Genomic DNA, 24,801 nt, shown 5'->3' on the forward strand with positions numbered 1-24,801 from the left:
GTAGACTTTGAAGATGCAACAACTCCATCCCATTACATGATGAGAAGAATTTAAGGGCCATACTAATTTGGCAGCTAAGCACATTCAATAGTTTAAAGAACGTAAAAGAGTCTCTTTGCCAGTAGACAGTGCAATAATTAGTAGATTTTAAGCAGCTACAATTAAAGAACAATGATGCTAAAGGAGGGAATATATATTAAAGATCACATGTTCTTCTCAGGGTATATAAGCTTGACCCACACATTTGTGCTCAAGATCTTACCTTGAACTTCATACCAACCTCTTCATCTCTGACACCATGAGTTACTACAACAGATATCACGGAGGCCTGGGCTATGGCTATGGAGGCTTTGGGCGCCTGGGCTGTGGCTATGGCTGTGGAAGTGGCAGTTACCACAGACTGGGCTCTGGCTATGGTTTTGGTGGCTATGGGTATGGCTCTGGCTTTGGAGGTTATGGCTACGGCTACAGCCGCCCACTTTACTATGGAGGATATGGGTTCTCCACCTTCTACTGAAAGACTGACTTGGAAAACCAACAGCTGAGACAATGAGAAGATTAACCAAATCTATCAAGTATTGGATCAGTATCACTTTGAACTAAGTCAAGAAAATCTGAAGAGTTCAAGATTTTAAGAAGGCTAATTATCTAACCATGATTATAGAGATTCTCTGCTTTAATATGTATAGAAGATTCTGGTTTAGTTTGCAATAAATTATTATTCTACTGGAAATAAGCACATGTCTTATTATTTAATTATTTGTTCATGGAAATGCTGTCTTTGGGTGCGGGAGAATTGTCTGTATTCTGTCAATCATATTTTAAATAAATGCTGATTGGCCAGGCAGGAAGTGTAGGCGGGAAAACCAGACAGGAAGTGGAAATGATGCAAGAAGAGCAGGAAAATTCTGGGGAGGAGGAAGTTGATTCTTCACACTCCTGCCCAGAACACCGAAGTAGCAGGATGTGATCTGCCCCACTGAAAAAGGTACTGAGCCACATTGCTAAAATAGATCAAAAAAATGGGTTAATCAAGATGTGAGAGTTAGCCAGTAAGAAGCCTGAGCTAACGGGCCAATCAACTTTATAACTTACGGAGTCCTCTGTGTTATTTTCTTTTGGGGCTAAACAGCTGGGGGGACTGGACAGGACAAAAAAACACAAACAAGCCAGCCCCCCTCCTGTTACAGAATGGCGCTCTGGCTCTTGTTTTATGTTTTGTTTACTGAGTATTTTTAAAATAAGTTATTTCATGTCAAAATAGATCTATCTACCAATAAAACCAATCAAGGCATTTAAGTTAACAATGATTTTCCGACTTTGCATATTCAAGCCTTTTTATAACACACACACACACACACAAAACATATATTGATAAACCTAGTTTGTTGTAGGAGGCTGTTTGTTTGTTCCCAGTTGCTCATCCCTGAAATAACCACACAGAAACTGTATTATTTAAATCACTGCTGGGCCTATTAGCTCTAGCTTCTTATTGGCTAGCTCTTACATCTAGAATTTAACCCATTTCTATTAATCTGTGTATCACCATGCACTGTGGCCTACTGGCAAAGTTTCAACATGTTTGTCTCTGGTGGTGGTTCCATGGCTTCTCCCTGACTCTACCTTCTTTCTCCCAGCATTTAATTTAGTTTTCCCTACCTACCTCTATTCTGCCCTGCACAGGGCCAAGACAGTCCTTTATTAACAACTGGAAACTGATGGGAATTCCACATCATCAGTTTCATTTGGTATGAATTAAAATGAGTAGTGAGTAATGTTGTCAGACTTTCTTTTTAATCACAGTAATAGAATCCTTAACCCAAAAGATTACTTTACCCAGCTATGGTGATCATCTTTGAATCCATGTTTTCAAAGTGTGTTGCTTTACTGGACTCCATCAGAGTAAAGACATCTAGTGACTTTATTGGAGGCTTACAGTTTTGGACAAGAAATAATAACCAATTTTATTTTTCAAGTGATTAGTAGTATTTTTCCATAATATTGATAGGGACAAACTATAATAATAGAAAAGAGTGATCAGTACAGCACCTTGGTGAATGTATTAGACACAGTACAAAGCAGAATTATTGTAATATTAGATATTTATTTATTACTTCTGTGAATCTATGCAGGAATAAACAGCAGGATTCAGAATATCTTATTTTCCAGGGAATGGATATGCTTATCTTATGGACAGCATATCACAATAAGTTATCAGACTCAAGACAGGTAAATAACTGCCAAATCCAAGAAAGTAAAATGTGACATCCTAAAATGTACTTGATTTATTTGTAAGTTTTTGCCTTCAGCTTGAATTAATAAGGATAAAATATTCAAATTACTGAGATGTTTTTCATTTAGAACGAACAGCTAAAATGAAAAATGTAAAAAAATACTGATGTTTAATGTTATTAAAAAATCCAGCATGTGTTGCATATATGCACACACACACACACACACACACACACACACACACACAAATATGTGCAGGTGAGAGGCTGTATGGAAGACAGAGAACACAAATATGTAACCTATAGTGATGTATAACAATGATCAAAACAATCAGATATCCTCTACACAAATTTGAAAAATAGTCTGGTATTTCACAGATAATGGATAACTTCACAGATAACAGCAGTAGAATTAAAGGTTACGAAAATTACCTCTATGTGCAAATATAGAGAGGCAAGGTCACTTATGTTTAAACTTGACCTTGAGGCCAACTGTGAGTCAAGACTAGGCAAACTTTACATCATACTTGAGTATCTATGCAGATGAGGGGTAATAAGGATGGCTGAAAAATAATTTTATCCAAATATTATCTTTTCCATTATTTCTTTTTACATCGTGCTTATTTTTGGAGATTCTCAAGACATCTTCAAGGTAAAGGGTTGCTGAATTTTACAGTCATTTATAACAGAATATTCTCAACATCTGAGATTCCAATAAATATTTATTATCCCATAAAGCACCAGTTAACTATTATCTTGTAAATAAACATATAATAAGCAAATGGAAGAAAAATAAAATGATTATTGTGAAAGTAATTATGTATTACTTATGATATCATGTATTTCATATGAAAATAAAAACTGGACACAGAAATAATCTGTAGTACTGGGTACTCAGAGCAACTGATTAGAAGGGAAGAATGATGGATTTGAGGATCTGTGGAAGTAGTGGTCACAGCTGTGGGCAAGGAGGCTGTAATCTTTTGATAACTTTATGATGATACTTTGGATAGCTAATATGCAGCAAAAATGGTCATTATTAAAAAGTTAAAATTTTAATGGTTTTTAAGAATGTTTAAAAAAATCTCTAATTGTTATGAACTGCCTGTCATGTATAAAAGATTAAGCCATGTTTACAGATGAAAATATTTTTTCTTTTAAATGATTATTAAGCTAAAGCTTACTGGTTATGAGGATCAATGCTCTAAAATAATGATAAAAGATATTGAAAAACTGATAAATACATTTCTTCTTTTTGAAACCATTGAAGTTAACTACTGTTGTACACAGCAGGTAGTGAAATGCCTTCAATGCTGTTAAATGTTTCCTACCATTTGACAAGAAACTGAAATGTAGCAATAAGATGGATTTGAATTGGTATAATACATTGAATTTAATTACATTATTTCATTTAATAAGAAGCAAAGCAGAGTAATTCAAAGAAACCTAGATATTAAGGGATTTTTAATTTCCACACAACACTACAACTCTGTTATTTGCTTTGTCTATGAACAACTTAGTTTTGGACTCATTGTGTCCAGATTTTGAAGGCAGAATTTTTTTTTTTTCTGCAAAAGTGAGGCAATCGGTTTCAGGAACACCCTGAGCCGAATGCAGTGCAAACTCAGACATTGTGGTGAGCTGAACGGCTCCTTCATCTACCAGGACTCTTTCAAGTGTGGTACACAAAATCACATGAAAATTTGAAAGCAAATGACAAATATTTGATTTCATTGCCTGGGAGGGTAGAAAATTTATGTGGGCATATTTTTTTTCTTTCAAAGTTTGTTAAATTATAAAAGTTTGCATTTCCGCCCCTCCTCCCAACACCCTCCCACTTCCCCCACTCCCTCTCCTCCTCCCTCTCCATCCCTAAGAGCAGTCAGGGTTTCCTGCCCTGTGGGAAGTTCAAGTTCCTCCCCCCTCCTTCCAGGTCCAGGAAGGTGAGTATCCAAACAGACTGGATCCCAAAAATCCAGTATATGCAGAGGAAACAAGTCCCAGTGTCATTGTCAATGGCTTTTCAGAAAGACTCCGGGCCAGCCACATTCAGAGAATCTGGTTGGATCACGTGCTCGTTCAGTCCCAGTCCAACTGGTGAACTCTCATTAGATCAGTCCCCTTGTATCAGTGAGTGATCGCACCCCTCGCGGTCCTGATTTTCTTTTTCATGTTCTTCCTCCTTCTGCTCCTCATTTGAACCTTGGGGGGCTCAGTCCGGTACTCCAATGTGGGTCTCCGTCTGTATCGCCATCCTTCGTCGGATGAAGGTTCCCTCTGGTCTTGCCTTCTTTGCTCACGTTCTCTTTCCTTCTGCTTCTCGTTTGGACCTAGGGAGTTAAGTTATGTGGGCATATTTTAATTGTCAGACAGTATCTTACCTTAAATAGATCAACTTGCCACTCTGGACACCATGAACAAGCATGGTAATTAATCTCCAACCTAGGTTGTAGCTATGGAGGCTTCAGAGTCTAGAACTGTGTCTGTGGTTACAGATGTGGAGACTCTGGCAGTCTGGGGAGGGCCTGTGTTTGTGGAAACTATGGTTATGAGTCTGGCTCTGGAGGCTGAGGATACATGTTGCCACCTGTCATGCCTAGGACATGGAATCTCTGGACTCTAGTAAATTGTTTTTATATTCAACATCTAAGCAATAATGGAACTCTCCAAAGATGGCCTGCTCACTCTAGCTGAGTATATGATAGTGCTATGAGCATGTCACACAGTTTTTTTAATCTATATTACCAATGATACCATAATGACAGAGTTCTTTAATTTTGTTGGTAACTGCTCTGATTCTCTCTTCGTCTTCTAATAAATCATTCTAATTTGGAACCAAAATATTATTTCATAAATTTAATTATGTATACATGCTGGTGAATCTTGACAATACCATTGTGAAGGAGATAGTCCATAAACACACAGATAGTAGATAGTTTGGGAGTGAGCTTACAGACAGCTTTCATAAAATAAATAAGTAATACGTTTCTGTTTCTTTCACTGGGTAGTACTAATATTCAAGTTACCAAGAAGCAGCTGTCACCATAACTATATCTTCATATGTTACTCGAGTTTTATAACATTTAGAAGTATTTCTCAACTCATCCATTCAACAGGTCTGGCCCTTTAAATATAGATCAATAAAATATTTTAGATTAAACCATGTCATTAAGTCTACTGGAAAAATAAACTACTTCACTACAAAAAAAATTAGAATTCTGCAATTTCACCCAACTCTTTTGCACATTCTTATTTGATAACTGATTGTGCCATTGATCTATGTTATTAATTAAACAGGGTAATTTTTCATCTGAGGCCAGGTCACATTTAATTCATAATCTTTTAGCTACACTTGCTCAGTTGACTGCTTAACTTATTTCACTTCAGCTCTATAAGAGGACTTTCTTCTTTTTAATCCACAACATAGTAAAGCAATGAAATCCGAACATCTGTCTTTTAGTTTGTTGGAGCAGGCTGTTTGTTGTTTCCTGGCTGCCCAGCTAGTTTAGACAGAAAACCATATTATTTAAAACACTGCTTGGCCCATTAGCTCTAGCTTCTTATTGGCTCTTACATTTTAATTTATCCCATTTTTATTAATCTGTGTATCGCCACATGGTTGTGGTTTACCAGCTAAAGTTCCTAGCATCTGTCTCAGGCCGTGGATCCATGGTTTCTCACTGACTCTGCCTTTTTCCTCCCAGGAGTCACCCTAGCTTTCCCTGCCTACCTAAGTTCTGCCCTGCTATAGGTCTAAAGCAGTTTCTTTATTCATTAATGGTAATCACAGCACATGGAGTGGACTCCCACATCATTACTGAACTTCCGAACTATTTTTGGAGCTATTATTTGTGAGTATGTTTATGAGTTATATGAGAAGAAAACTGATCTCCACACTTTATTATAGATAGCACATTGGTGTTTCTCCTCCCGCATCACTGAAATGACCCGCCCGGCTTATTTACCATTGTGCATAGCTCAGCCAAAATTCAGCATTCGGTGAAATCACCCCAGGTTAAAGGCAAACCACACATTAGCTCAGAACAAAGCCCTCAGTATTCAAGGCGCTGCCTGTGTCTCCTGAGTGTAGGTAAATGTTTACACATCACTATATCCAGCCTTGACATTTTGATGTATATATTTCATGACTTTCTTTTCCTCTTTATCCTTAAACATGTCTGTTTTTACTTGAATGAGTATGTATACAAAGAGGCAAGACGTATTGACCTATCACTTGCTGTTTCTTTGAAATCGTGAAAATGAATCCAGACCTATACCATAGATGAACTCCTTCTCATCTGTAATAGCAATTTTAATCTGAGTGCACCTCATTATATACATAAGACAGGAATAGGAATGAGTCTACATTCATATGCACACACCTGTCACACTTGCCTCAACATTCATATGATTCTTTACACTTTTCAATGTACTTACTGCTGTTGGAGTTAATAATAATAACTCATTCAAAGAGATGGGGAAAATGGCTCAGCAGTTAAGAGCAATGAATGCTTTTCCAGAAGGACCTGGGTTCAATTCTTTGTACCCACATGGCAGCTCACAACTCTCTGCAACTCCAAAATCTGACACCCTTACACAGACAGAAGTTCAGGCAAAACACCAGTGCACATAAAATAAAAAAAAATAAAAAGTGACTCACTGAGAATGGTATATTTTTCTGCTCATTTTCCCCACAATGAACACTAGAATAAACTTGGATAAATCAGCAAAAGAATTTACTTGAATAGAAAAAGAATATTAGTTTAAATATTCTTTAGAATGCTGTAAGCCATTTTGAATTGCACTTTACTTGGGAGAAAGCTTCCTTACAGCTTACTCATTTCATGCTGCACCAGACAGAATTCATTGTTTTTTTTTTTTGGTTTACCAAACAGGAGATTGTTTTCCTTGAAGAAGAGTTGACTAATCCATTGGAGAAAAGATATTATCAAGAATCCTATTTCCAAATAGTAAAATCAAATATAAAACAACATGTTCTCTGGTATATATTCAATGTCACATAAAGGGACATATTAATTACAACCCAAAGCTTATAATATTATTGTATTTTAATGATAATTAAGTTTGGAGTGATTGCCTCTTTTCAAGGTTAAGATTAGGAAGTCTGAGCAAAGTGACAGGCTCCCCTCACATTCTTTTTTGCAATCCAGTACATTCAGCATTGTCATTCATATTTGAAGAGTTATAAGTTCTGAGAAATTTAAAGCATCCAGTTAAAATAGTGTTTGACCCCAAAAGTACAGAAATGCTTTCTAAAATATTCAATTATTTACAAGTAAGCAATGTCTAGAACACTTGTGAACTTGTTTACTAAAACAAAGTAATGTAGACAATGCATGCACAGTTGAAAATACAGTGTAAGGGAAAAGATATTGTAATAATTTTAGGTATGTGGATAAAAAAGATGTAAGTCTGTTTTTTTTAAAAAAAATGGGTAATAATTAAATTCCCAGTTGGTACCATAATAAATATAAAATAAATTCAAATTATGAAGTAAAGAGTGGTTTGGTCCAGATGATGGCGGTATGGATATGAGAAAGAGGAGTTAAGGAGGGGAAGTCAGGAAGAGAAGTTCAGACCACACTGAAGGTAGAATACTATCTATGTAAGTGATAAAATGGGTAATGGTATGAAGGGAATATATTGTTAAAATCTTTTTAGGCTATTTCTAGAGTGAATGTAATGTTTTGTGGATCTGTTTCTGTGTAAAATTTTAGTGTTCTGAAAAGCCACGAAAACATTTTTTTATGATGATGGATAAATTAAAAATAGTTTTTATTCTGCCTATATTTTCTTTTCCTTTTTTGTATATCTATCATAATTAGGCTCATTCATCTAGAACATATCTTCTTCTTTGGAAAGAGTTCAGATACTTCCCTTATCAATCTGAAAAACACATTTGAAGATTATAGAACATTTGAGTGTTTTAAACAAGATTACTTATTATAATCTAGATGGTTATTAGATATTGCAAAGTAAATGAATGAAATAGAACTAAAATGAGAAAATATTTAGAAAAAAGGTCTGGTGATATGAATAATGTAATAAGCATAATAACAAATTCTTCTACAAGAACAAATTTTCTAACTTTGAAGGTGTTGACAGTTTCTCATAAAATAGGATACGGTGAGTTCAAGAGCATTCTAAGTAGGCAGAGAAGCAAGCTAAAATATTTTAATGAGTTATATGCCTCCCTTTGTGCTAGCAAACAGATTAATGAGGTGTCTCTAGTACATTAATAACTTGAAATGAAAGAAAATAGTGCTCACCAGTTGTGTCACATGTTCGACACAGAGTGTATAAGCTTTCCCCTAGACTTGTTGACATTCACACTCAAGATCTTACCTTGAACAAGAGATCAAACCTACCTCTCACAACACCATGAGCTATTACAACGGCTACTATGGAGGCCTGGACTTCGGCTATGGCTGTGGATGTAATGGCATCCGCAGACTGGGCTGTGGCTGTGGTTATGGAGGCTACAGATTTGGCTCTGGCTATGGAGGCTACGGCTATGGAGGCTATGGCTGTGGTTGTGGAGGCTACGGGTATGGCTCTGGCTTTGGAAGCTATGGATACGGCTGCTGTCGCCCTTCATGTTATGGAGGGTATGGGTTTTCCAGCTTCTACTGAAATCCTGCTCTAGTAACTCAGCATTTGATACCTTGACTAGATAATCTGAGAAATCCTAGTCAAGTAGCTGTGACCGACCTAAGCCACCTAGGCAGGTGAAATCATAGAATGGTAAAGACTCCATTTATAAAATGTGCCCACATTTTAAGTTTGAAGACTAAAAGCGAATTTATGTTCAATTGCCAATAAATGATTCAATAAGAAAGTGAAAAATGATTTTTGTTTGGCTCATTTCATTTAAATGTTGACTTCTGTTAAGTACAAAAATATAAGAATATATATGTAAATAAATACACAAACACAGAAATATACAGATAGATAGGTAGATCGATAGATAGATAGATAGATAGATAGATAGATAGATAGATAGATAGATAGATAGATAGATAGACAGATGAGAACAAGAGAGAGACAAAAGGGATAATACTTTAATATTAATGAAATGGTAAGGAGATAGAAATATGATCACCCTGACTTAACGAGCACATGCTAAACACAAGTCCTAAAGCAAAATTCCCTTCTTCCTAAGTTTGTAACTTTTCTCAGATCATGACCTGTGTAAACACTTGCTTCATTAAAAAGTTTATTTTGTTGAAATGGAGAATTGAATTAACCAATCGACAGGCTATCTACTTGGGAACGTAACTAACCAATCAGCAATGTTAAAACCTATCTCTCAGTGAAAACTTACTATGACCTGCACTTTCAGTTTATGCTGTTATAAGTCAGGATGGACCACTACTATGGGCTGAGCCAATGAAAAGGCACTCAGCAATGCTGTTGAGGGCTTAGTTGGGTAGCCTGTTCCAGTATTATAGAATTTCCAAGGAGACATTTTCTTTCTGAATAGGTTAATGCCCTTTTTTGAATAGTTAACAAGGTTGTAAAGAAGAAAAATAAATTATTTCTAATGTTGACACTCTTCATTTAGTCAATATTATAACAATTCTGTTTTCTTTAAGATTTATTATCAATTTCTAGGTTGAGAAGAAACCTTTTGCATTTTAAAAGTTTTAACACTTTTACAAACAGTGATAGTATTTTCCACCCTTCTATTCATGAAAATGAATAAAAACTTATGTAAGTCAGGAGTTGACACTTCTAAACAAGTAATAAGAGCATAATTATTCTTTTGATCCAATGAATGGATAGAAAAAGTATGGGATTCTCAACAAATATTTCAAAAGGTATTTTTTCTTATCTTGTGTTCATAGGAAAACAGTGGCATATTTTCATAATTTCTCAAAGTACTTTTATTGTTTTAATGGAGAAATAAATTTTGCATAGCACAGTTTTACATCTACTTCTATGAAAATAATCTTAGTATTTTTCAAATGACTGAAGAGCTTGTCATTTGTATCACAAACTGTTTCCACACATAGGATGATCTTACACCTCAACATATTGGGAAAATGTATTTAACAATTTACATTATCAGATAGAGTTCCAGAACAGTGATGTGGAATTCTTAGCTATGATTTAGTTAGAGTTCTAAACCATCACATGAGATAGCCTGTCAGAAAATTATAAACTTACTTAGAACATTATAAAAATAAAAGGGAGAGTTCATAACTCTAGTATGTGGTTCATGACCATGAATGTGAGAGATGTGAGTATCTTGCTGTAGTTTCAAAAGGCTGTTCCTGCCTTTGAATGGGGTTTGGCTGGAGTGGCTCAGACACTAAGAGAAAGGTTAGTGTTGGTGTATTGCTGTGTCAATTATGGAAACATGGGTAGAGTTCATGCCAGGCTGAAAATATTTCTCAAGTTACTTGTATCACGGACAGTCATATATTCTATTCATATTGATCCATGCTTTGATGTCACCAATTGTCATATTCTCCATTCATATAATTTTTCAAGTTCCAACTGACTGCGAAGCTTTAACACTAGGTAAGGTCAAATAAACATTCCTATTAGAACAAAGAGTGTGTTCCTTCATAAATGGAATATTACAGCCTTAAAAACTGTGTCATTCAAAAATTATAATAAATACCAAGAAAAACTTAACAGTGTAATTATAGTCATAAAATAAATTATACAAGACTCAGCTTTCAAGATGTGGCTACATGTGGGTGAGGTTTGGGAAACTTCAAATTTAGCCTTGGGCATTGTCACCTCACTGGGATGAGCCAAAGAAAGACTGAACACCAAGCCTTCAACACTCTGAAAGAGTATCTTATTATACACTCCCCTTTTCTGATTGAATCTTAGTTATTGAATTTAATACCTTTTTGAGTTTGACAAGTCTTATTAAGTGTTCAGAGTGCTATTTGTGTTAAAGTATGTCTTAAGTAATAAATAATTATTGCTATTTTGGAAAGGTTCGGTTGGTATTGTAAGAAACATTACCTCAAAATAATACCTAAAAGCAACTACAATAAGAGAAAAGCACAAATAGGCAAAGTGGGGTGAAGGGTACATGCCTTATCCTTAGTGTGGAGAACTAAGCAGTATTGTCTTGGGTGAGTAAGCTATAGCCCAGCCCATTTACAAACTCATCCCTTAAGTTGGGTAGAGATAAACAGTGGGAAATTGAAGTTAGGAGATATATTTGAAATGAGACTTGAAACCCACAAATCACCGATAGCAGCTCAAGAAAAAAGGAAACAAGAGGAATAGAGCAGACACAGATGTCGTCTGTGGGCACCTGAAGCTGGATTTCCTGTGGAGCCAGGTGAAGGAGATAGGGGGAGTTTGCCAAGAAGCTCAGTGAATTTTAACCACTGTAACTGAAAAATCAATTGTGGTGTGTTGCTAAACAAAAATAAATATTGCATAATTGAATAAAATCCTCAAATAAATATGAAAATCATGCATACTCAAAATATTATACTTCTAGAAATCAGGTGACAATTCAGGAGTCAAGTTTTTGCCTCACATGACACAAAATATGTTATTCTCTTAAATATGTTGTTACATTTCAATCTTGATCTAGGCTATTGTGAAAATTTTTTAGACTCAAAATATAACAATGTCCCCCCCACGAAAATGATCTAGAAAAATTTTAATTTCCCTTCAAGAATACTTAATGTGTTTGGTATTGTGTAATAATAGCAATTTTTCTTACAGCCTATTTTCTTTGTGTTTGGAAGGTATACTGACTCTGTCTAATAAGGTTAAGGCTGTCAGTACTGAGACAAACTCACTAGGTAGCCAAATAAAGCTTAAATATTCTTAACAGACGTTGGTCAGATGATAGAGATGAATGCGCTGTCTCAGCTAATTACAATTCATGGAATGGCACAAAGGAGGGGCACATGCTTTTGCAATCCTCTGCCCAGAGTATATAAGCTTTGCTGTAGGTGCAGTTTCTCACACCCACAATCTCTCCTTAACCAGAGGAACAGACCTACTACTCCCTGCACCATGAGCTACTACAGCGGCTACTTCGGAGGCCTGGGCTATGGCTACGGAGGATTCAGAGGCCTGGGCTACGGCTATGGAGGGTATGGCTGTGGATGTAATAGCATCCGCAGACTGGGCTGTGGCTGTGGCTTTGGAGGCTATGGGTATGGCTCTGGCTACGGTGGCTACGGGTATGGCTCTGGCTACGGAGGTTATGGATTTGGCTCTGGCTACGGAGGCTACGGATATGGATGCTACCGCCCTTCATGCTGTGGAAGATATGGGTTCTCCAGATTCTACTGAATGAATTGATGAAATTAGAAGCAACCAGTACACTTCCAAATATATGTGGTCATGTTCTTGGCTCTTATTCCAGAAAAATGCATCCATTTTCTCTGACACCAATAGGAACGTTTAAGAAGCTTCTGTGACTATTTTTCTTTTATCTTTAACCTCTGTAACCCATTACCAGAATGCATTTTACTATGGACTATCCTTTAATTTATTCTTCTTGTTTTGGTTTGGTTTTTAATTACTATTGTCATGCTATCTTTCTAGCAATTTCTTAGAGAAACGTTATGCTTTGTTGTCATCTAATAAATATTTGAAATGTTTGCCATTGCTTTAGCATCTTATTTTGCAACTAATAGGACAAATTTTATTGGGACGTGTTGATATCTGGCTGTACACTATGTTCTGATGAAAATGTCTCTAAGCCACTTTACTACACTAGCTTAAAATATACACAATGACTACAAAGAATGAACAGAAATAACTTTCTTCCTTGGTCATTCAAGACATAAACCCTCTCAAAATGCCTCTGTTAAAGAGAGTAGCCTCTTGCATTCTGCTGTGGGGTACTGTCATTTGCTGCATCTTCTTTTGGTAATGGTGCCCTAAACAATCACAACATTGCTTTTTTCTATTTTTTGTCTTAGGGGTTAGTAGGCATAAGTGAGTCTTCCTTCCCTTGGTGTCTTCTGAGAGCAACAATGCCCATGGCAAACATACTTTGTCAGAAGCACAAACAGTACCAGAACTTCTTATATCACAGTAAGGTCACATGGTGATGGAGATTCAGTGGCACTGATTTACAAGATAATCTGCTTTTCTTGTGTATTGTGGTGGAGGGGAACACAGATTCTCTATTTTTAAGATTTGTTATCATTTTATTTGTGTTTATATATGGCTGTGTATTTGTGTGTCTTCCAGTGGGAACATGTAGGTGAGTCAATTTACCACAAAAGCCAGAGGCTTCTGATTCCACTGGAGTTGGAATTACAGGTGGTTGTGTGTTGCCTGACCTATGTGCTAGAAACTGAATCTGGGTCCTCTGCAAGATCAGTATGAACTCTTAACTACTGAGCCATCTCTGCTGCCCCATGAACACAAGTTTTTTTTTTAACTCCAATGGTAATTACTAATATTAACTCACAAATCAAACATCATGCACACACACACATGTACACACAAAAGCATATAATTGCAAACAAGGATATAAACATACATATGTTACAAAGTGAATGTTGAGAGTAAAAGATAGAAGTTTAAGAAGTAGGCTGATGGAAATAAAACTTGTATTGATGGAAACAAGGAAGGAACCAAATCATCTTCAAGGTAGGAGCTGAAGCAGCAGACTTGTTGGCATGAGTGTTACTTGTGTAGGAGTTGACTGTAGGGTTTTTTTTTTCAGCTGTAGAGATGAGAGGACTGAAGCTGTTCTATATCCTTATGAAAGGATAGAAGGCAGCTCTACATTTATAGACAGAAAGGCATAAATAGGGGCCAAACTAGGGTAAAGCTCAGGGATAGTTATAAGTCCTCTACTTCTTGATCTTTGATGCACATTCCAGGTGGTCAGGTGACAGGTCTCTTGGAGTCAACACCATCAGAATCCTAGGTGCACATATTTGCATTGTATGGTGTTTAGATGAGGTAATTATACCTTTTCCTTGGTGTGGTATGTCCAATACTTATGCATGATTTTCTTTGATATAATATTAACAAGCACACATGCCCCTATGTTTTCAATCTGTACCAATAAAGTAACAGAATGGCATTCTGCCTACTGCTAGGAGTGATTTATTACTGCTGCATGAGTGGTTCCACATGTATTTCAAATGCCCATCCAGGTTTATAGTTGTCTTTCATGCTTAAAATCGAGTCAAAAGGTGTATGCAGAAGATTCTGTCCCACCTGAAGCTCTCAAATAAACACACTGAGGCTTAAATTAATTATAAAGGCTTAGCCAGTAGCTCAGGCTTGTTACATTTAAATTAACCCCTATTTATTTGTTGGAGGGGGGCTCTTGTTGGTTTCTGGACACTTAGCCCTGAAATAGTATCACAGAAACTGTATTAATTAAATCACTGCTTGGCCCATTAGCTCTACCTTCTTATTGGCTAACTTTTACATATTAATTTAACCCATTTCTATTAATTTGTGTATTGCAACATGGCTGTGGCCACATGGCCAACTAAAATTCACTTAAAAACCTGAGAAAGCTTAAAAAAGAATCCTAGACACAAAAGAACATAGTTAAACATGATTTGGCAGTGGCATTTTCTTGAATGGGCTCTGTTTACTAGAAGCAACCAGAGGCATGACTCCTTTAAGAGGGGTTTCCTGATTTAGCCAAAGCAGGAAAAAAAAGGCATGATTTTGAAATGCCAGCTTTCTGGGTCGTGCTGTCAGCACGAACTCTGACAAGGTCTGGCTATCAAGCATCTAAATGAGTTCTATGAATAGAGTGTTAGCAGCTGCTCAACATAGACGCACTACATACTTGGAACTGGGGCAAAGTGCAAGGCTTGCAGAGGTGGTGAACGGACCTTTTCCATTATGTTGTACTGGGCAGAGCAAGCAGACAGGGCCTTATTTGACCGAGTAATGCTGCACCTTAATATAAGCCACAGTCACGTGGTGATACATAGATTCATAGAAATGGGTTAAATTAAGATGTAAGGATTAGCCAATAAGAAACTAGAGCTAATGGGCCAATCAGTGTTTTAATGAATGTAATTTCTGTGTGGTTATTTTGGGTATAAGCTAGCCGGGTTGCGAGGAAAACAAGTGGCTACCTTTCCTTGTAACAATTTGTGGCCCAAACAAGATACCTGAAACTAATCTCTTTTGTTCAGCTTTTTTTTTTCTGACCACTACTAATAACAACTTATAACCAATCCCGTTAAATGATAACAAACATTTATAACCAATATTTGGAGATTGTGGGTGTCATTCTCTATACTACTTCCTGTTGTCTAGAGGTGCTGGATTCCTGGGAAACCTTGAGAAAACTGGGATAATAATGAAATCCCAAGTGGAGTAGTCCATGAGGTTGAATCTTATGAGCCAGTAGCCATGAAACTGTTTAGGATGCAGAATTTTGAGGAGATTGTAACAGAGGCATTTTGAAATGCTGCATCAGCTCGAACATTCATTTTCATTGGTGTAAAGTCCCCTTGTTTATAAACTTTTATAGGTAACATACATAAACTTTTAAAGGTAACCTAACTTACAAATAAATGCATTGAAGCTTATATCACTCAATATAAATGCTTAGTTAATAGCTCAGGCTTGTTACTAGTTAACTCTTTCATTTAAAAATATTTCTTATCTATGTTTTGCCACATGGCTTAATACCTTTTCTCAGTACAGCATGCTCATCTTGCTTCTCTCTGTGTCTGCTTGTGACTCCTCTGACTCCTCTGACTTCTTTATAGCATTCTCTACTTGACTTTCCCACTAATCTTGTCCTGTCCAGCTATTGATCAGTCAGCTTCTTTATTAAACCAAGCACAGTGACATATATTCACGGTATAAAGGATTATTCCACAAAAAGGATCTTTCAAAATAGTCTATATGCAAAGTATAGTCTGAGAAAACAGCATTTCATAGAATATGAAGTAACGGAGAGTTGGGCAACAGCCTGCTCTCAATGGTCCCTAATAGAGACTACCTATTTGACATCACTGTGAAACAAGAAACACAAGGGTCATAATACTCTACAAAGAATGGCAGGGAGCAGGTGTGCAGGAGGAAGCATTTCTTATTTGTTTATCATTTATTGAAGGACTTTTAATGTTCAGTAGAAAATTTCTGCTATGGAAGACACAAACTGAAATGTTAATAGCATACAGAATTTTTTTTATTGATAAGAACTTTTCATGGTTGACAGCTCTTATTATTCAACCAAGACTAGGGACACTGATTTTTTTCTTCCCAGACATTTTCTACCCCGAAATTCCAGGTCATACAGAAAAAAATGCCTTCATGCTTGCTCTACAATTTATCATTCCTGGTTCAGCACCTAGGATCTCAACAGTGAATCTGGACTGTATATTCCTGCAACAAGTTTATTAGCCAACTTATAAAATGACAAGGGAAGCCCATTCTACTAGTTCACTGGTCATGAATAGACATGTGTGAATCCAATTAACTCATGTTTGACCCCTTGCTATTGATGTCAGAGTTCTTTGCACACTTCTATATACTTAAAAGAGAATAGTTGTTTTAACAAATTTTATGTTAAATAAATAATTTTCTTTTATCTATATGCAAGACAAGAAGGAGGGATGACAAAGGGAAAGAAAGAAGCAAAAATGGAAAAGGGAAGAAAGGCAAGAAAAATTTTGGCAATTATGATCACTTCGTAATTTAGCTTTCTCTGGCAACAAAGAAATTATTGAATCAATAAAAATATTTAGTTAGAGAGAAGAAAATAGAATAAAGGATATTTTCTTCTTTTAAATTTAGAAGAAGGGATTAATTCACAAAGAAAGGGCTGTGGAACTTATATACATACCTTCTGAATTTTCATAATTAATAAGAAAACAAAGATAATTTGTGCCCACGTGTTGTCAAACTGAAATAAATGGATACAAAAACTTTCCTGTGAATTTATTTTGCAAGTAGTGTAATTAATTTTGTCATTGAAAGCTTAAAATCTAAAGTTTCTGGTGTTCTAAATACCCTGGACAGAGTTATTCCACAGCTTATGATTTAACTAGAGGAACCCTAGAATGCTCCTTCTGTATTAATGGCTGTGGTTAGCATTCTGTATGATTTATGTCGTTGAGTTTTCATCTTTTATTGCTATCTCTAAAATTTAATGACATGTAAACACACTTTTACATTTGCTCTCTAAGGGATTCTGTTATGTGTGGAGATTGCCCTGTTGACACATTTTTCAAATGGTGGGTGTTTTTATCCTTTAGAACATATAACATGTGATTGCTCACCATAATTTTCTAAAGACAGGCAAGGCACTGGCTAAACATGACCTTGTCTCACATCTACATTTGGTTTAAATGCTGTCTGCACTTAATGACTTATTTATTTCTGTTCAGAACTGTACAAATGCTATTAATGTCGACTTTTACCCAATGTAATTAATGCTTCTGAATGCCATAGTTTTTAGGAACAGATTTTTAAAACTATGTTTGCATTCTTGATCTCATTGTCAAAAATTTGGAAGCAAGGAACCTCAAATACATTTCCAAATTGTGCTCTTTAAAATAGTTCTGTTGTGGGGGACCAAATTTTAGTGATTCAGTTCTCAACCTTGCTAATGTTCTGACTTTAAAATAGCTTCACATCTAGTGACCCCCCGACCATAAAATAATTCCATTGTTACTTTATAACTATAATAATTTTGCTACTGTTATGAATTGTAATATAAAAATCTTGATATGAGAATAACTGATATGTGATTTCCAAAGATGTTGCAACCCACTATGTGAGAACAGCTGATGTAGTGCAACATTCACAGATTAATACGTTTCTCCTAATGCGAATATGAAGGCTATTTACAGAGGGAAGGTATAGATTCTTCTTTCAGGAGAAGCTAGAACTGAAACAGTGGTGTGGCATGTTGGACAGGACGATGCTTTACTGCTTACTAAGGCCTTAGTCTTGCAATCTACTTCAACCTTAACCTCTTGTTAGGACCCCAAAGAAGCACTAAATTCATTACAAGATCTCATTTTTCTTCTTCCAAGTGTAGCTACACTGAATACATCTCATTTTCTGCTGAGAGGAGGGAGAGAAGAAAAAAAACTACAAGTCATAATTTTTATTATGATTATGGAAGGGTGCCACAGTGTACTTGTGAAGGGCAGAGAACAAGGTATAGAAGTTAATTGGAGACTCTCCTTCCCCTTCCACCAGGTGAGTGATGTAGGAGGGTCTTCTATCTATCTGTTGCTTTCATTGGTTAATTAATAAAGAAAACTGCCTGGCCTGATAGGTCAGAACATAGGTAGGTGGGGAAGACAGAACAGAATTGTGGGAGAAAGAAAGCAGAGGCAGGCAGACGCCATGACTCTCCTCTCTGAGACAGCCGCAGTTTAGAATCCTCCTGGTAAGCCACCACCTCGTGGTGCTACACAGATTATTAGAAATGGGTTAGATCAATATGTAAGAGTTAGCCAATAAGAGGCTACAGATAAGGGGCCAGGCAGTGTTTAAAAGAATACAGTTTCTGTGTAATTATTTTGGGTAAAGCTAGCAGGGCAGGTGGTGGGAAGTGGCCTGCCGCTCCTTTTACAGGTGGGTCTGAGTCTCCAAACTTGAACTAAGTCATCAGGCTTATTATCAAGTGCCTTTACCAACTGACCCATCTCATAGGCCCTATTGATCCTAATTTTGAAAGATTTAATTGTACTAATGGTAACCAACCCTCCAGTGAACTGTGATTGCATAGCTTAAGAACTAATACTAATATTAAAGGAAGAAATAGGAATATAGTATAAACCTAAGAAAAGTGATATTTTTCTTATCTTCATTGCAAGCTATTTGTAAGAAATAAATCACAGAAATCATTTTTCATTCAAACTATCTGGACCTTCTCATTTATTGCTGTTTGGCATTGTGAGCGCTATGCCTGTCCCTTTTCCTAGTCCCATTGTTGAAAGTCCTTTGTATAAGATGACTCCATTTTGTTGGTGTTGTAAGTGTTCCTTCTATGAACTGCAGGTTTCAATGTGTTGGAATAGAAAAGGTTCTTAGAAAAATTTAGCTCAAGTCTGATGTGGAATGTCCTTCTGTGTATGTGTTGCCTTTATTGGTTGATGAATAAGCTGTCTCCTTCAATAGCTTAGCAGAGTAAAGCCAGGTGAAAAATCTGAACAGAGATGAGAGAGTCAGCGTAGTCAAGGAGACACCCTGTAGCTGCTGAAGGAAAAAGATACCAGAACATTACTAGCAAGCCACACCTTCTTGGTAATACATAGATTAATAGAAATACGTTAATTTAATATATAAAAGCTACCTAGGAATAGGCTTTAGCCATTGACTGAACACTGTTTGGTCAATTAATATAGTTTCTGTGTGGTTATTTAGTTCTTGACAGCCAGGCAAGAAAAGCACAGTCTCGCTGTTTATAAAATGGGGCCTGTATTCGGCAACATACATCCACATAAAACCTAAGAAAGCTTTAAAAAACTGCTTCTAAACCAGCAAAAAAAAAAAAAGGAAATCAAATGCAGCTTCTTGGCAATTGCATTTTGTCAGATAGGCTCTGTTTGCTGGTGGCAAGCAGAGGCGTGACGCTTTTAGGAGACAGCTTCCTAGTTTCTGCTGGAAACATGAGGAGCTCTGGCTCCTTTGAGAGGCCCTGCTATGGAGCACTTAAATTGGATTTGTGAGCAGTGTATTTCTAGTTGCTTAATGGTGACATAGACACACTACATCCCTGGAACTGGGGCAGTGAGGATGGCTCATATAGATAATGAACACATATCTGCCATGTTGGAGAGAGAGAAGCCAAAGGGAGAAGCAACAGTGTTATCCTAGCCACACCTGCTTAGGATTTTTCAAAAATGTTTCTGGTCAGAAAAAGATTACAGATACACAGTAAAGACAGATTCTGATGCGGGAGTCCCCTCTGTGTGCTGTAATTACCATTAATGAATAAAGAAACTTCCTTGGCCTGTTGATAGGGCAGAAGTTAGGTAGGTGGGGAAAGTGCAGTCTTTGTTTACACAAGTCCCATAGTATTATTACAGAGTTTATGTATCAACTACAATACTCAATGAAATCAAATGCATCAATACATATACTTGCCTAAATGAGTCATGTCCTCTGTCTTTACATTAGCTTTCTCATCAGATTACACACTCTACTTTTGATTTCTCATCTTAGAAGGTGAAGTTAAAACACTAACCACTGTTACATTCTTGGACCCCAACAAAAAGGCAGCATCAGGTATAAACATTACTTCTTCACAAAGGTGGAACAATCTAGGACAACATTGGTCTCTCATCTCTCAGCTAACAATTTCTTCAGGGCCCTCATCACCACTAGAGGTTATACATTGCCTTACTCAGATATTTTCAGTAAAGTTTCACTGTGTTTGTTTAGAGAGATTTTTGTCCATTTTATCATCTAAAAGGCTTATAAAAATGCCTGCCATGCCAACATGTATCTAAAGAAATCTTGCCATAAATAAATTTTTTATAGCATGTACTGATGGGTTGCTTATCTACATATCCATCAATTTCCTCATCTAGAATATTATTTTTAGCATAATGGAATGATTTCAGTATTGAAATCAAAATATTCATTATCATGTTTAAAATACATGTTATGCTTGGGACTGAGAATAGAGACAAGTTGGTACAACGTTTACATAAAATGTGCAAGGCCCTATCATTAATATCCAGTACTGCAATAAATAAATAAATAAATAAGTAACTGCACATATTCATTAAGAATTTAAGATGTGCTGGATACTATGAGCCAACTTCATCATAACTAATAAAGTCCCTATTTTCTGAGCTCCTACTTAGTGCATATGCTATCATTATCTATACTTCAAGTGTAATAGGCGTGATGTCATGGAGATAGTCTTACTTACTGTTTTGAAGGTACATTGGTTCCAAGGGCTGTTATGGTGGAAAGGTAGGAGTGAGGCATGGACTGATTATGTCATACTGTGAGATCTTGCTTCTTAAAAGTAACCAGTGTCGTAAAAGGAATGACCTAAGATGTAATAATCACAGTGATGCCTCCCTTGAGACCAAGGATCAAGTCTCCAAAGCTAGGAGCCTTTGTAGGGTATTCAAATGAGAACTCAGTGTAATTGTGTCTAAATAACATATTTTTCTTTTAGGATATTCTTTTAAGGGTAGACACCCATTTTTCCTTCATCATCTTCTTGATTATTTGGGTGTTGTGTAATCTACCAATTCCTCTCATCATCTTTATATCCTTCATCATATGGAGGAACCTGGAACTGATCGACTTGGTACCACAATCTGTCTTTCAGGAAGCTGTACTTCATGCTTTTAAAACCTCATGCAATATTTCAATGCTGCAAAAATAAAGCTGATGAAATTTTAAAAATCATCTACATCAAATCATTTTACAGCAAAGCTGGATCTTTAATTCAGGAATCCTGAGAAGGAAAAAACAGCATTGTCTTCAGATATGAAATCTCTGTCAAAAGCAAACATAGAGCTAACAGTCTTAGACCTCAGACGCACAGCAGTCTGTCCCTAAAGAGTTCTTCTCCCCTCTCTCCCGCTCCCTCCCTCTCTCTGTTTTCACCCTAGAACATAAGGGAATAAAGACACCTGTCTGCCTTACTTCACAACCCCTATACTTGAGTTTCAATTTGGTCTTCCATCCTCTGTCACAGTGTCTCTCAGTTGTAGATGACATAGCAAAGGCTCTAAAACCTTCAACTGTCAAGTCCAGACACGTCTTTGTACTTGTATTGACACACAGTATCATGGGCTGTAGGCAGGAATTGTCTGAAAGAAAACTTGCTTAGGTTAGATGGGAAGCTCTACCACTTCCCACTGTGACAGTGGCGACATTATTCAACTTGGTTGTGCTTCAGTTCTCTCAACAGTAAGATTGAGGTAATAATAGTAAGACATTCACGGGGGCCTTATGGTGATTAACAGAATAACACTGCCCTTACTCCATTGCTTGTCATATCAGATAAAATCAGTATGTGTAAATTATTACCTCTCTTATTTATATGGGTTGCATTTGGCTTCGTGGCTGTTTCCTACTAACCAGGTGTTGCCAAGAAACACAGTTCAGCATACCTCGGTACCGTGTATCGACTATACGATAGTAAAGTCCTTTCTTATTTATATAGTTATCACTTGGGGAAAGCAAGAGAACCTTCCTGGATTTAACCATTGAGGGTTGTTGGCCATGTGCTGGAGTGAACTGGAGGTTGGGATCTGTGCTGTTTCTCTTTCTCTTCAATTAGTCTAGAATGTCTGTGTTCTTATGGGACAGGAGGAGCATGAATGAGAATCATGTTTGCACAAGGGCACTCATCCCAGAGCTCACACATCATCAGCACATACATTTCTCAGGTCACACTGTGTAGCAGAGTGGAGAAAAATAAAAGGTACACAAAAGGGTTAAGGCTTTGAACTCTGCCACATTGCCCACTATCTAATGTTTTTAAATGAAAATTCTTTTATTTTGGGAAGCCTGGCAGAGAGCAATTGATTACCTCTCCTCTTTAAGTTGATAAAATTCAAGTTTGCTTTGCCAGTTTGTGTAGATGTCAGAAAACAATAAACAGTGCCCTTCCAATGTTAAGTTCCAGATAAAAAAAAAAAACAACAAGAATTGCTATAGCAGAAGAATGTCCAAAAACAGCACACAAAGTATGATTAGGTATTGCCGGGGTCCATCCCCAACATAAACTATCTCTCTGGACTGGCATGGAGATGAGGGAATAATTAAGACACAGTTCACACAGCAATGTCGGAAGGGAGTCTCAGGGTTCATTCAAATTCTGAGATTCACCTGCATTTATTCTGAAAACAGCTTTTCTCTCCCAAGGTAAACTGAGGAGGAGTTCATTAGCATCCTGTTTCAGGGTAGCAGGACTAAAGTTACATCCACAGCTCTGTCATTAGCTTGGAGTTAACACCTCTTCCCAGGTGGCCCTCATAATTGTAAAGAAGGAGCCGCACAACATCAGCATAGCCTGAGCTTGGAGACAGCCAGGCTGAAAGTGCTGCTAATATAACGCAGAAATATGTGGTCTGTATATTATTTCCCCACAAGGCATGTAAAATTCAAGTGTAACCATGCACTCAGTAGTTCTTGACGCTAACAGTGGAGCTTCTCACAGTCTGACATGTTTTCTCATATCCAGTCATCTGATAAATGAATTCAAATGTGTATCTGTATGACAGCAAGTCTTAGCATGCTTTCAGCAAGAGCTAATTCCTTCTATACCTGTAGCCCTTCTTTCTCTCCACCTCCCTACCTACCAGACTGCTTGCTATTCACCCATTGCTCCAATACTAAGCAGTCAAGCTGTAACAATAATTAGCCATTTATTTGTCTCATCTTATTCATTGGTTACTAAGTTATCTTTAATCTTGTGTTTAATTTTTTTTTTAAACAGGCCATTTCCATCATCACCCATTCTTTCTGTTTCCATCCCAGCATTTCATTTCGTCATGTTCTTCTCAACTGAGGGTTTTCTTTTTAAATTCTTTTTTTCTAATTGTTTTTATTGCATATACATTTTTCTCTGCTCCCTTCCCTTTCTCCCCTCTCATCTTCTACCATCTCAACTTTAGCTCATATTCCGTCATAAGTTGCTGTTCCTCTTGACTAGAGGTCGAAAGTTTAAGCCAGACTACTTAAATTCTAGTATGAACTGGATACTCTCCATAGGGTTAATACCCTATGACTCTGGACAATCTATTTTCATCCCAGTTTTTGTCTTCTGCACATTGAAAATAGCAACACTAAAATGTGATTAAGAATAAAGGAACCTAAAAGCTCCTGTGATACCATGATACAGATATCAATACACAGTATATCATTGACTCCATCCACAAACTTCCTTTTTTCACAATCAATCTTACTATATAATGTGATATTTTTGAATCTTTCTTTCTCATTCAATTATGAGCTCCTTCACTGAAGCCTAAATTTGATCAGCTTTAATGATTCCAAATTGAAATTCATTTCAGATTCACACAGTTAAATGTCTCACTTCCTTTTTTTCCCCATGGCTGTAGTACTGGTTGGCTGTTAAACTTCATGTTCCCATCTTCGCGAGAATTTCCTTTATGCTGCATTTTCATGTTGAAGTGTTCACTGAAATATTTTACAAAAAAGATTTAAACAGTTCACATTAAATAGAAAATTGCTTGCTGGGCTTATTGTAAAAGTGTAATACAAGTATAATAAACTTTTAGAACCTTATTTCAAAAGTCATACATAGCATATGAAGAGGTCCACTCCCATACACTATACACCATGCCTCTTGCATTTTTCTTTCCTTAAAGGCTTAATTCACCAATCTTTTTTAAAAATTGATTAATCAATTAATTATGCTTGTTTGCATACATATACATACCGCAGTATGCACTTGGAGGTCAGAGAACAACCCATGCAAATACACTCTTTCCATCATGTAAGTTTCAGGATCAAATTAATGTCATCAATTTTTGCAATAAGTACATTTGCTCACAGAGTCACTTCAATAATCTTAAGATAAAAATATTCAAAACTTGAGGAAATGGTTGATGGAAAGATCATTGAGCTGCCTGAGCTGTCTCCTTAGTTTATG

General features: G+C 36.7%; 2 protein-coding genes across 3 annotated transcripts; both read left to right on the forward strand.

Moving 5' to 3' along the window:
- The first annotated feature begins 298 nt into the window (after positions 1–298).
- Positions 299–8,968, forward strand: LOC125392970 (keratin-associated protein 19-6-like). 2 transcript variants are annotated; one of them, XM_085678181.1, is made up of 2 exons: positions 299–362; positions 8,773–8,968. In XM_085678181.1, the coding sequence occupies exons 1-2, from the start codon at positions 299–301 to the stop codon at positions 8,883–8,885; spliced, it is 177 nt and encodes a 58-aa protein (XP_085534307.1). In that variant the 3' UTR covers positions 8,886–8,968. The 2 variants fall into 2 exon arrangements, with proteins under 2 accessions (XP_085534307.1, XP_048278912.2); XM_048422955.2 differs by lacking the exon at positions 299–362 and having other exon boundaries at positions 8,634–8,968.
- A 3,266-nt stretch (positions 8,969–12,234) lies between these two features.
- Positions 12,235–12,847, forward strand: LOC125392537 (keratin-associated protein 16-3-like). The gene has a single exon (XM_048422324.3). It carries the CDS (start codon positions 12,255–12,257, stop codon positions 12,534–12,536), a length of 282 nt encoding a protein of 93 aa, XP_048278281.1. The 5' UTR covers positions 12,235–12,254; the 3' UTR covers positions 12,537–12,847.
- Positions 12,848–24,801: the final 11,954 nt, after the last annotated feature.

The sequence above is a fragment of the Myodes glareolus genome, chromosome 2 (assembly GCF_982192425.1).
Source record: "Myodes glareolus chromosome 2, mMyoGla1.1, whole genome shotgun sequence".
NCBI classification, from domain to species: domain Eukaryota; kingdom Metazoa; phylum Chordata; class Mammalia; order Rodentia; family Cricetidae; genus Myodes; species Myodes glareolus.

Excerpts from the sequence above, each read along its gene's own strand:
- LOC125392970 (XM_048422955.2), top strand. The coding sequence starts at position 8,634 with ATGAGCTATTACAACGGCTACTATGGAGGCCTGGACTTCGGCTATGGC.
- LOC125392537 (XM_048422324.3), top strand. The coding sequence starts at position 12,255 with ATGAGCTACTACAGCGGCTACTTCGGAGGCCTGGGCTATGGCTACGGA.